Source organism: Marmota flaviventris, chromosome 7 (genome assembly GCF_047511675.1).
Source record: "Marmota flaviventris isolate mMarFla1 chromosome 7, mMarFla1.hap1, whole genome shotgun sequence".
Lineage (NCBI taxonomy): Eukaryota > Metazoa > Chordata > Mammalia > Rodentia > Sciuridae > Marmota > Marmota flaviventris.
The window spans coordinates 73,303,975-73,317,078 of record NC_092504.1 but is presented as its reverse complement, the minus strand read 5'-3'; the positions used below and the strand labels follow the sequence as shown (position 1 = coordinate 73,317,078).

The window sequence follows — 13,104 nt, the reverse complement described above, 5'->3', positions numbered from 1 at the left end:
TTGTGCTGATTAGGTCTTTTAGTTGCAGTGATGAAAAAGCTAACTAAAACACCCTGCTTAGCGGCACGTGCATTCAGAACTGCTGCAACCATGGTTCAAGAGGTCCAGAATAGAGCTGTGGCTGGTTGTATAGTTTGCTGTCATCCACATGATGCTGGTTTTGCAGGAATGCAGGATGCTAGAGTTAGAGGAGTCTCTCAGACTTCAACAGAGAGTTCAAATGAAGGCCTGAGAACCAGATAGTGTGTTTCAGAGTTGGAATCCCTGAAGGTGAACCCTGAGAAGGCAAAGTGTGAAACTTTGAGAGTGAAGCAAATGATGCAGTGGAATTCCAGGAATTAAGAGATCCCTAGAATGTAGAATGTCTCCCAAGGAAAGCTGCAGACTAGCAGCAGAACCAGAAGAAGGAGCCATAGGGGTTACAACAAGTAAGGACAGAGGCAGAGGGGCTTCCCCAGCCCTAAGAGCCCAGATCTTGCTACCATTGTCTCAGAAACTAAATGTAGACCTACAGAATTTAATGTTTTCACTGCTTTGGTCCAATCCCTTCATTCTATGTGCCTGTTTCTCCCTTTTAGAATGGGAAGGTTTACTCTGTCATTATATGTTGGAAGCATAGAACTTTTTTTTTTTTTTTTATGTAAGAGTTTACAGCTAAGGTTTTGTCTTGAATCTCAGAGGAGACATTGAAATTAGACTTTTGAGACCTGGTAGAACTGTTAAGGCTATGGGGATTCTTGGGACTGAATGCATTTTGCATTATGAGATAGGCATGAGTTTCTTGGGACCAGGGTAGAAATTTATGGTTGGCATATGAAGTGTCCCACAAAGATTCCTGTGTACAAGGCTTGGTCCTCAGTGGAAAAATGTCCAGAGGCGGGGCTTTTAAGAAACAATTGGATATAAAAGTTCTAACTTCATGTGGATTAATCCATTTGATGTATTAATAATTCCAATTATTCCTACTGGGAGGTGGGACCTAGTTGGAGGAAATAGGTCACTGGGAGCATGCCATGGGAGGATCTGAAATTGCGTTCCCTTCCCCTCCCCTCCCCACCTCTCCCCTCCTCTCTGGTCATCATTGTCCCTGCTCCTCCTCCTCCTCTTCCTCCTCCTTCTCCTCCTCCTCCTCCTCCTCCTCCTCCTCCTCCTCCTCCTCTCCTCTCCTCTCCTCTCCTCTCCTCTCCTCTTCTCTCTCCCTCTCCCTCTCCCCTCCCTCTCCCTCTCCCTCTCTCTCTCTCCCTTTCTGCTTCCTAGCAGCCATGAACTGAGCAACTTTCCTCTACCATATTCTTCCTCATGAGATTCTTCGTTGTCTAAGCTCAGGTCCAAAGCAATGGAGCCAGCTGACCATGGACAGAAGTCTCTGAAACTGTGAGCCAAAATAAATTATCTTTTTATAAGTTGTTTTTCTCAGGTGTCTTGTCACAACAATGGAAATCTGACTACCAATCAATGATAACTAAGAATCATAACATACAGGTCCAGTAAAAATACTCAGATGCACACACACACACACACACATGCATACTCAGATAGGAGAGGAAAAAGAAAGAGACCTAAAAATCAAGCAAGCACTGCCAAAATGAAGAAAAATTCTGGCACCAAAGTAACCAAAGATGTTTTAGGGTGGTGGAATCCCAGGTACCTATATATTATCAAACAGCACTCCTGTGGACTTCTCTGCTCTCTCCCAACATAGGATGAATGAAGGATCAAGTACATGCAAAAAGTCTACTACACCTGCTGATGAGAAGTACTCCAAAGCCTTCTGTGCAGGACCATGGTACATTAATTTTCCTGAAGCCAAGATGGTGAGGCTGTCAAACAGCTTGAAGATGAAATAGTGAGGTCTATGAATAGAGAAGATAACCGTTCTTCCCTGCTGAGAAATCCTAAGTTAAAAGGGAAAACAATGAATCATTAAATATATGAATCCTGAACTTCTTGGTAAAATATTTTATTCTTGCTATTAGACCATTTGTTCCCAGTTCCACTTGATTTTCTCTTATGAAGTTCTCATCTCATTTTATATTATCTACATGATTACTGGGAAAATGAAATTCAATATTTTTATTAAAAACACTAGGACATGGGCTGGGGATGTGGCTGAAGCAGTAGCTCACCTGGCATGTGCTGGGTGCTGGGTTCAAACCTCAGCACCACATAAAAATAAAGATGTTGTGGCCACCGAAAACTAAAAAATAAATATTAAAAATTCTCTCTTTCTCTCTCTCTCTCTCAAAAAAAAAAAAAAAAAAAAAAAAAAAAAAAAAAAAAAAAAAAAAAAACTGGACTTCTTAAAGGATTGTGAATCAACAGTCTGGAATCTACTATAAAGATTCCTGGATAGTCTTCCCAGATTTTGAATTAAGATCTAGGGGTAGGTACAGGGATTAATTTTCATTTTTTTGTACCTGGGATTGAATCCAGGGGTGCTTAACCAGTTAGCCCTCTTTTATTTTGTATTTAGAGACAGGGTCTTATTAGGTTGTTTTTGGCCTTGCTAAGTTGCTAAGGCTGGTTTTGAATTGTTATCCTCCTGCTTAAGCCACCTGAGCTGCTGGGATTACAGGCATGGGCCACTGCAACTGGCAGGAGTCCATATTTTTAAGAAGCAGCCCAGGTAATCTGTAAGTACACTTGAGTTTGAGAACGAGTTATAGAGTAAATATTATTAAAGGTGTCATATGATAAATTCTCCTTGATCATTTATATCTTTTAGGTTTAATTTTCATTCTTCTAACCTGATAAAACAATTAACATTACTATGTGTTTGCTAAATGCTTTAGAAACAGCCATGTTTTCATGTTCACAATATTGTTATAAGGCAGTTCCGATATAATTATTTTCTTCTTTTTACATTTCAGGCTTAACGTTCAAGCAGATGATCAAAGGGTCATTGAATACTAGGGAAAAAACTTTGAATTTGATTTCTGGTTTATTCTACAGTATAAGCAGTGCTAAACTTCCTTTACAAAGGAGTTATAGCTTATGGGTAGAAGACACAATGACAAAATCACTGTTGAAAAACTATATTTGAAATACTTTAGGGACCGGGCATGGAGGTACATGCTTTTAATCATAGGTATTCAGGAGGGTAAGGAAGGAGGATTGCAAATTTGAGGCAAACCTGGGAAATTGAGTGAGACCCTGTCTTTTTAAAAAAAGAAAACAAAAATTAAAAGAACTGGAGATATAGTTCAGTGGTAGAGCACCCCAAGGTTCAAACTTTAGTACTAAAAAAAAAAAAAATTATGAGAAGACAGCTTGAATATGCATACTTGAGAAGCACCTAGTATATGCTAACTGTGTGTGGAAAGATGCTTTGCCTCAAAGATAATCAGGCCAGTAGGCCAATAATTTCAGTACAATGGGAAATAGAATTAGATGAGGGTTCCATTTAAGCAAAATAGGAGACTTACAACCCATTATGAAGATAATACTAGTAGAACATCAAAAGTCTCAGTAGGAGTGATCTAAGAATAGAAGACAGCTCATTCTTGAAGAACAAAATAAACAAAGCATGAAATTTTTTAAAAATGCTTTTTTTGGAAACTAAAAGAAGCTCTTTTTACAAAGCAGGACTTATGTGTGTGTATGTTTTTGATAATGAGATATTAGATGTTGGATGAAGAAAATAACTAAAGAGATTCCCCCAAAAAAGGGATGATTAAGTCTTCACTCAAAAAACACAACTGTAGCCAGCAGGTAATAGGGACCTGGACTAGAAGCAGGAAGCATAATTGCATGACAGCCCTGCTTCCCAAAATGTTGTCTGAGGACCAGTGGCAACGTTATCAGAATCCCCTGTTTGATTCTCCTGTGGAGAATCTTAGGCTCTATCTCAGACTAAAGAAATAGAATATGCATTATAACTAGACCATTGATGATAAGAATACACATAAGTCATTTAGAATGACCAATTAGAGCTCCCTGCAGTAGGCAGCATGCTTGTGTGCTACATAGTGCAAAGCATAAAGAAAGCAGTTATATATTTTGTATCAATCCATCATTTGCTAATAAACATCATTAACATATTTCTAAATAATAAAAATATCTTGGGTATATTCTGAAATGGTACCAGAAGGCTAGACCCATAACTTGGCATCTACACTTGTATGTGCACTTTACATTTCAAAATTAAGATGTTTAATTATCCATCTTTGCATCTTCCTGTTTCTTCTCTGCTAGCACAGAACCTTTCTTATGGTGGCATGGGCACCAGAGGAAGTGACATAGTGATAGAGAGGGTGAGCCATGAAGGTGATGTGTCTGCCAGCTTAATATATGAGGCAGAGGGGTTCCAGAGGTGGTAGACCAAAGCAACTGGGAGACTGATTGCATTAAACAATTAAATTACTTAACTGAGAAAATAAGCAAATATATTGAGATAATGGGCCATATCTCTCACTGTCTAAAGTGACTTGCAAAGATTGAAAGGACAAAATTTAAAATAACACTGAAGGGGGCTAGGGCTGTAGCTCTGTGGCAGAGCACTTGCCCAGCATGAGTGAGGCTCTGGGTTTGATCCTTAGCACCACATAAAAATAAACAAATAAAATAAAGTATAGCTGTCCATCTACAACTAAAAAAATATTTTAAAATACACTGAATTGTTAGATTGGAATTAGGAATATTATTATGAATTCATGGGATTTTAATGATAACATTAAATGCTAAAAGAAATATCAACATTTGCAGATGTATGTTTATTTGTGACTATCAGAAATTCACATGTAGGTGTTGGTAATGTTGCTCAGTGGTAGATTGGGTACATACAATGTGCAAATCACACAGAGACTCATAAATGCATATGTAAGTATATTTATAATTATTATCTGAACAAATAAAATATAGAATCAGATTTCTACTTTATATGTGTGTACACACACACACTTACACATGTATATTTCCTAGATTTGTCTTCTAAAGGCAATGCCACTAGAAGCTAAGCCACTCCAATAGTAGTAAGTGCACTAAACAACCATATCTTGGTTTCTAACCAAGGGCACCTTCTACAAATGGCTGATATAGTACAACGTGAGCATGGAACATCATAATGACCACAAAGGAAAGAAATGCTGGACAAATGATTAGGGAGAAGTCAAAGGAACACAAAAGCCACATTGAATGAGGCCCAATCAGGATCAACTTGATCACTGAAACAGGGAGTAATAGAGATCCAACTCACTGAATCATATGGGAAATGAATAGGGAAGAAGAAACACCTCTTTCTTAGATATGCTGTCAACAATTACATGTTAGGCAGCTACCACAAGAGCAGGAGATTTGGGTACATCTAAAATTGGTGGGGGACATTTGATGAGGAATAGAATTTGGCATTAAATAGTCTATTTTATTTCCCAATAATATACTAATCTATTCCAGTGTGGGGAAAACAGTAATTTATCAGAAGAGAAGTCCAGCAGACACCAATGTGATCAGATGATGGAGGTGTACACCAGCTGTGGTGGGTGAAGCTCAGGTGTGTTATACTGGGAACTCAGCATGGTTTCATGCCTGAGTCAGCCTAAGCAACTGTAATAGACCATCTGAAGGTCACTCATGAAATGTCCTAACTCAACCACATGAGAGCCAGAGAAAGACTGAGCATCTTTTCCAGATTAGAGGATAAAAAAATGAAACATCCAGGAAATACGTGTTTCTTCAGAATCCTGAGAGAGAAAGAAAGCAGGGTGAGCTTGTGACATCTGACTGGAGTTGAAGGACTCAATAATTGTGAAGCTGTCATTGTTAAGTTCCTCACTGGGAGGTTGATATGGTATAGTGTCTTTATATCTTGGAGTTTAAACTAAGGAGTATTCAGTAGTGATAAAGGATGATGTAAAGTAAAAAATCTATGTAATGGTGATCAGAGACATGGAGGGCAATAAAATGCAGTAAAATGTAACAGTTGGAGAGACTAGGAGAGAAGAGTGGATTTTATTTGTAATATTCTTGGAGCCATCTTATAATTTTGAAATTATTTTTTATACTTTCAAATGAATTTAAAAGTTAACTTTTGAAATGTTTCCTATAAACTTTCCTTTCACAGTCTTGCATTTTTTTATTTTTGTTATTGGGAATTGAACTCAAGGGCACTTAACCACTAAGCCACATCCCTAGTCCTTTTTTATATTATATTTAGAGACAGGTCTCACTGAGTTGCTTAGAGCCTCACTAAGTTGCTGAGATTGGCTTTGAACACATGACCCTCCTGCCTCAGCATCCAAGCTGCTGGGATTACAGACATATGCCACCATGCCCAGCTCCACAGTTCTCTCTTCTTTTTTTAAGAGAGAGAGAGAGAGAGAGAGAGAGAGAGAGAGAGAGAGAGAGAGAGAGAGAGAGAATTTTAATATTTATTTTTTTTAATTTTCGGTGTACACAACATCTTTGTTTGTATGTGGTGCTGAGGATGGAACCCCGGCCGCACGCATGCCAGGCGAGTGCGCTACCGCTTGAGCCACATCCCCAGCCCCAGTTCTCACTTCTTAATAAAAGCTATTGTCATTTCTTTTGCTTCATTCTTCCTCTTAATCAGGCCCCAAATCTCAGGCATCATCTCTCAATTCTCAAAGCCCAGGTCCACTTCCCAAACTGATTGTTTTTTCTAGCCTCAAACAGATTCAGAACCTGTGCTCCCCACCACTGCAGCATGAGCACCTTAGTCCAGACCCCATCCTGCCTCAACAGTTCCTTCTTAGAGTCCTTCACTCATCCTATCCTAACCTCACAGCCTTCCCTATAGCCATTGCCCTGCTCCTATGCTCAAAATGCTTCCATGAGTCTTTTGTGTTAAGTACAAGGTAATCAAACTAGATTTAAATGGGTCTGTTTTCCAAAATCAGATTCTCAGTAACCAATCATAAGAGCTCTGTATTACCTGAGTTGCATTACAAGGAAGTCCCCTCTGTTTAACCCCTTAAGGAAAGTAACTTTCTAATAACCTCTATGCTATATGTTCTCTTCTTTCTTCTGCCCTTTTCTTCCTATAAAGCCAACCCCCTTTGCTCAGTTCATTGAACATTCATTGTTCCCAATTCTAGAATGGCAAATGAAAGCTTATTGTATCTTTAATAAGACAAAAAAAAATGACCCCATGTCCCTAGCAAAAAGAATAGAAAGCCATATATTTAACACTGGCCTAGGAGAGCTAGGCCAGCCCAACTTCATCTCACATCATTTATAACTGTGAATGGCTGAATTCTGGCTTCCCCAAAACTCACATGTTAAAGACCTAACCCCCAGTATCTCAGAATGTGGCTACTTTTGGAGATAAGTGTCTTCAAATTGGTCATTATGATTGCATGAGAACCTTGAAGGTCCTCACTCACTGGTGTCCAGTTAAGAGGAGATTAGAAACTGGCACAGAGGGAGAAGATGGTCATCTACAAGCCAATAAGAGAGGCCTTGGAAAAACAACCTTGTGGAACATCTTGATATCAACTTTCAGCCTCCAGAACTAGAAGGAAATTAATTTCTGTTGTTTGCCTCCAGTCTGTGGTATTTTGTTTTTACACCAAAATCACCCAGTTTCCTTTCCCCTTATCTACTAGGTTCTGTCTCTGTGGTCTCTCTGATGTTCCACACACACCAGGAATGCTCTTGCTCAGGGCCACTGGCTGCTCCTTCCACCCAGAACTCTTCTGCAGATACATGAGGTCTCACTCCAGCTCACCTGTCACATGCTTGTGGTCTTCCCTGACCCTCCTACTATTTAAAACAGCTTCCCAACCCCATTACCACTTTCCTTCCCTACACTCTTATTTCATCAATCTCGATAACATTTCTTTGTTTGTTTATAATTTCCCTCTAACAAAGAAGTAAGAAAGCCTGCTGATGTATTCTGATTTCCCTGAACCAAGAATATATGGTAAACACAAGTAATCATATATTGAATAAATGAAAGAGCTTTACCTTTTCAGGAGCAAAAGAACAGCATTTGTAGTGATCAAATCTAAACCAGTTGTTGGTTTATCCAAGAACAAGATGGGAGGATCTGTGATCAGCTCCATTGCTATCCTGGTCCTTTTTCTTTCTCCCCTAGATAAAACCTAAAGCACAGATTATTATATTATCAGCAAGAATGGCACAGTCAGTATGATTGTTGAACAGTCCTGACAGAAATACTTTATCTCATTGTCCTAATTATTGTGAGCAACAAATAAATGAACACGGGGGAGAAGAAAGAAGTTTCTCTTAAAAGTGAATAAACTGAGGGTCAGAGCAGAGCTGCTAAGTAAGTGCTGAGACTGGATGTGAAGCCCATGCTTTGAACAGTCCTGTATTTTTTTAAGTATATTTAGGTTTAAGATAGTCTATTAGAACATGAAGAGTCATTGCCCTGACATAGTGAAATTATAGCCTAAAATGGGAGAGAAAGATAGGAGAGGAAAAGGGGAAAACTTTATGGTGATTTATTAGACTTCTAACAACTTCCCACACTGTTTTCACCAAAAGTCCCCAAGTGGACTTACCAAAAATAGGTACATTTAGAGCCAGGAAATGTTCACTATCTACCAAAAATAGGTACATTTAGAGCCAGGAAATGTTCACTATCTACACCTTTTCAGTTTCTACAAGGTTTTCCATACTGACATTGTCAATGCCCTAACTGAATGCAGAATTTCTACTTTACCTTTTCAGACTTAAAAGAAGACAGGTTATTCAACAGGGCAACGGGCTTACTCATTTGAATGAGTCAATGTCATTCTGTGTGTGAGTAGAGAAGGAAGGTTTTAGGTAGGCAGAAAGTTAGAAGCAATTATGAAATTCAGAGTTCCCAGAGTCTCTTAACAAGATTCAAACAAGGGTGCTATTGACAATTGAACTATAAAAGACATTTGGACACAATTTGGAAAATGTGTACAAATTAACATGAACTCCATATAGATGATGATGTAAATACATTACTCATTGTGTTAGTTGATAATGGTATTAAAACAAGGAAGGCAATGTTCTGGTTTGTTGGAGATGCATAACAAGAGGTAAAATATTATATATATATATATATATATATATATATAATTTCTATAAAATACTTCAGTAAGAAATAGCTATAGTAACTAAGGAAGAAGATATTAACAACTGAGAAGTCTAAGGGAATAGAATTAGGAATTTACTCTTCTATTAATGATTCAACAATCACATTATAGTAAGGAGAATATCTTTTCTGTTTTTAATTAACTTTTTAAAATTTATATATACAGCAGAATGCATTACAATCCTTCTTAAACATATAGAGCACAATTTTTCATATCTCTGGTTGTATACAAAGTATATTCACACCAATTTGTGTCTTTATACATGTACTTTGGATAATAATGTCTATCACATTCCACCATCATTTCTAACCCCATTCCCCCTTCCTTCCCCTCCCACCCCTCTGCCCTATCTGGAGTTTGTGTCTATTCCTCCCATGCTTCCCCTCCCTACCCCATTATGAATCAGCCTCCTTATATCAGACAAAACATTTGGCTTTTGTTTTGAGGGGATTGTATAATTTCACTTAGCATTATCTTCTCTAACTCTATTCATTTACCTGCAAATGCCAAAAGTAAAAAAAAAAAAAAAATGAACCATGGAATTCAATTAGATTATTTGAATATAGGCAGTCAGTGACTACCTCTGCATATTTTTCCAGCAAACATAAGCAAGAAATTTAAGGCTGCGAGTGCTTAATGTTAAAGAATAGAGTAGAATGTGTAACTGATGTGATTCTGCAATCTGTATATGGGGTAAAAATGGGAGCTCATAACCCACTTGAATCAAATTGTGAAATATGATATATCAAGAACTATGTAATGTTTTGAACAGCCAACAATAAAAAATTAAAAAAAAAAAAAGAATAGAGTAGAATCCCACAGAAGAAACTCAAAAGTCAAGTCAATAAACAGATGAAAAGCAAAGACAACTCAATCACTAAGTACACAAAAAATAAATGGTAAATAGTGGAATCCTAGGGTTATTCTTCCATAACAAATATATTTCACATGCAAGAATATCCACAATAATACAGGAAGCATAAGCCAGTAGAACCCCAACTTTCATTGCTTCTAAGTCGGGGAGTTCTTAAGGAGGTGAACCATTTACAGTCTAAGTAGCTCATTATTACACACAGCTTCAAATGTCTGATCAGCAATCCCTGCCTACAGACTGTTCAACTGTTCTATAGTGTTAAGTTGATGCATTCCACTCAATTTTTCTCTCTGATGCCTAAGTAGGCATTAACTGTTTGTCACACTTCACTCATTGTCACACTTGTTCACAACTGTACCTCTCAAACCTAAAGAAGCCTGGAATATAGATCTGAAAATAGGACTGGCAAAGGAAAGGAAAGAAAGGAGAGAGTGAGATGGGGATAAGAAAACTGACAAAGAAAGGCTCCAAAAATTCTTGGTGACTATATGAATTAAAAGTAAATTATAATTTGACAAAATACAATTTTGAAAGAAAAATTAAACATACAAAGCAATAATCCGTGGATTCTTGTCATTTATTGATTCCAGAAATTCACCTCAAAAAAGTCATGGAACAAAGGCCCCAGGAGGAAGAGAAAGAAAACAGCAGTTAATAGCAGGAAGAGAAACAGGAAGAAGAAGGGTTAGTTCAAAGACATCAAATGAGCCATGACTTAACAATGAGGGTGGAAAGGGTCCTGTGAGGAACACTCCCCACACCAAACCACACTCCATTCCTAGGATACAGCCATTATTAAGAGTATTTTTCCACTTAATTTCCACCTTCATAGTATGTAAGTAGTCATTGTTCTCATCATTACAGAAAGCAGCCACTTTTGACCCCACACATTTTGGGGAACACACATTTAGGTCACAGCATCTACACAGGAGGTCATCTTTCATGGTTATGATACTATCAGGTTTTTTCACACTACCTTGGAATCTGCTACTTTATCCAGGTCTAAATCTTCAATGACTTTTTTGATCCTTTCATTTTTTTCATGATTTGTCATAGCCATTGGAAGCCGAAGAGCCGCTGAGAAGTGTAAGTTTTCTCTCACTGTCAGGGTGCCCATCACGATATCATCCTAATGCAAATTTTTTTTCATTTTTGAAATCAGAAATCAACATTTTCCCTTTACCAAAAAAATGTTTTATTTTTACTTTCCATTAGGAAATTGCCAAATATATTCAAAAATAGACAGAATAATATGATAAACTCCACATCTTCAAAATTCAATTTCATTAATTATAAACTCATGATCAGTGTTGTCTCATCTATAATTTGAAGAAAATTCCAGACATCATAGTACATAGTTCTATATGTATATAAAACATAACCACAATATGATTATCATATGTAAAATTTGTTAGTGATAATATTTAATATCATTAGATTTCCATTCAGTTTTCCCTATTTCATACTTATTTCTTTACTCTGTAATGATTTTAGATGCTTAATAATAAATCTGTTCCAGACTGGACTGAATTCTCTCTGGGGCTTTTTTTCACTAATTTTCTAAGTTGAGTGTAATTTTCCCTGTACATGTGTTTTCTTCTGTCTCATTTTAATCTCCTCAGTCATATTTCAGTATATGCAACTTAATCCATGATCTATAAAAATAACATAACCAAGGTAAAGTTCAAGCTAATAGTAAACTTTCAACTATACCAATTGCAGTGACCCACATAAAGATAGCTGCAGAGTCCAAGGAAGTCATTTTCATCCTCAATCTGCACGCCAGGTTTGAGCCCAGGTAATCATGCCCACTAGAACCAGATACAGCCAGGTTGCTTTGTACAAGGATTTGTAAACACATCTTCTAGGGAAAGGAAAAATGCTAGAAGGGTAAAAAGGACAACTGTGGACACTTGTAAATTATACACAAGCCAGAATTTATAACATTGTCCAGGGTCATTTTCCAAGTCCTCCTTGCTTTTCCATTTAACTCTTGAGATGGAAGATTATGAAAGCTGGTGGAATGAATATTGGTTATGTGAGCATGTCACATAAACAACTAGAAGCATAATAACCTGTAAGTAAAGAGTATGCTCATACAGATGAAACAAAAAAGGCAAATCTACGAATTCTTACCTGAACCACATAACCCAAATTACATTTGAAATTATCAGATTGAGGTGCTCCATTGATCAAAACATCTCCAGATAATCCAGATGCATCTCTCCTTGCAGCTAAGATATTTAGCAACCTATAAAAGGACATATATGTTACAGATTTCTCTCCTCCATTATAGGCCATATCTCTCATATTCTGCTAAACTTAGAAAATTTACTACTCCAGAAATCTGAGGTTTAACTAAAATTATTTATATGTGCATGTGTATGTTTAAATTCTCATCATCTTTTTGTTGTTACTGTTGTTGTTGTTACAAGAAAACCCAAAGGTATATAAGCAAAGCCATGTTGGCTGATCCAGCACAGTCTTCCCAAATGAGCTTCTAGCTGTCTGAATTTGGTGGATCCAGCTCAGGCAATGTGCTTCTTTACCAAAAAAAAAAAAAAAAAAAAGAATTATTGTCTTCAATTATTCCTTCAGCTCCATCTTCCCACTTTTATCATTATTCCCTTTCTCCCCTCTCCATTCACTTCTAATATGGCCAACATCACCATATCAATTGTTTAGTTATGCCCTAGTAAATTTTAAAAAGTCATCTTTAAAAATCACACAACAACTACACAGAAGTGGTTGAGACATATTTTCTGTTATACTCACAAAGATTTCCCTCGACTTTGGTGTGCCAGAATAGCATTGAGACCAGGTTTCATGATTCCACTGTAAACACAAAAGCATGATGATTTATTGTTCTACTTTAAATGCAGTACCATTTACTTAGACTCTGCAATGATACACTCAAGGAAGACTGAAGAAATTGCAGACAGAAAACAAGCACCAAATCAAAGAAAAAAGACTTATTGGTTAACAGAAGTCTAGTCTATGAAGGATGTTATTATTAGTCAATATTTATAAGAAAGATGGATCAGGTCCCTCTAAATTCCTTTCAATTATTCTTTAAACCATGATCCTTTTTGTACATCTATTCTGTTTACAATAACCTCAAAAATAAAATAAAGTACTGGGAATTAAATTAACCAAGGAGGGGAAAGACCTCTATAATGA

The 13,104-nt window shown here is 37.1% G+C and overlaps 1 protein-coding gene and 1 long non-coding RNA gene across 4 annotated transcripts in view; one reads left to right on the top strand and one right to left on the bottom strand.

Moving 5' to 3' along the window:
- Positions 1-1,788, top strand: part of LOC114079362 (uncharacterized) — a 37,836-nt gene extending 36,048 nt beyond the window's left edge. For all 3 annotated transcript variants that reach the window (XR_011707995.1, XR_011707994.1, XR_003580476.2), the window contains one exon: positions 1,703-1,788. This is a non-coding gene — a long non-coding RNA (uncharacterized lncRNA). The remainder of the gene's footprint in view (positions 1-1,702) is intronic.
- Positions 1-13,104, bottom strand: part of LOC114079359 (broad substrate specificity ATP-binding cassette transporter ABCG2-like) — a 41,048-nt gene that overhangs the window by 13,664 nt on the left and 14,280 nt on the right. The window contains exons 3-7 of the mRNA XM_071614440.1: positions 12,700-12,759; positions 12,061-12,175; positions 10,901-11,053; positions 7,924-8,060; positions 1,744-1,895 (exon numbers count right to left, since the gene is read on the bottom strand). Coding sequence (XP_071470541.1) covers positions 1,744-1,895; positions 7,924-8,060; positions 10,901-11,053; positions 12,061-12,175; positions 12,700-12,759 — 617 coding nt within the window. The remainder of the gene's footprint in view (positions 1-1,743; positions 1,896-7,923; positions 8,061-10,900; positions 11,054-12,060; positions 12,176-12,699; positions 12,760-13,104) is intronic.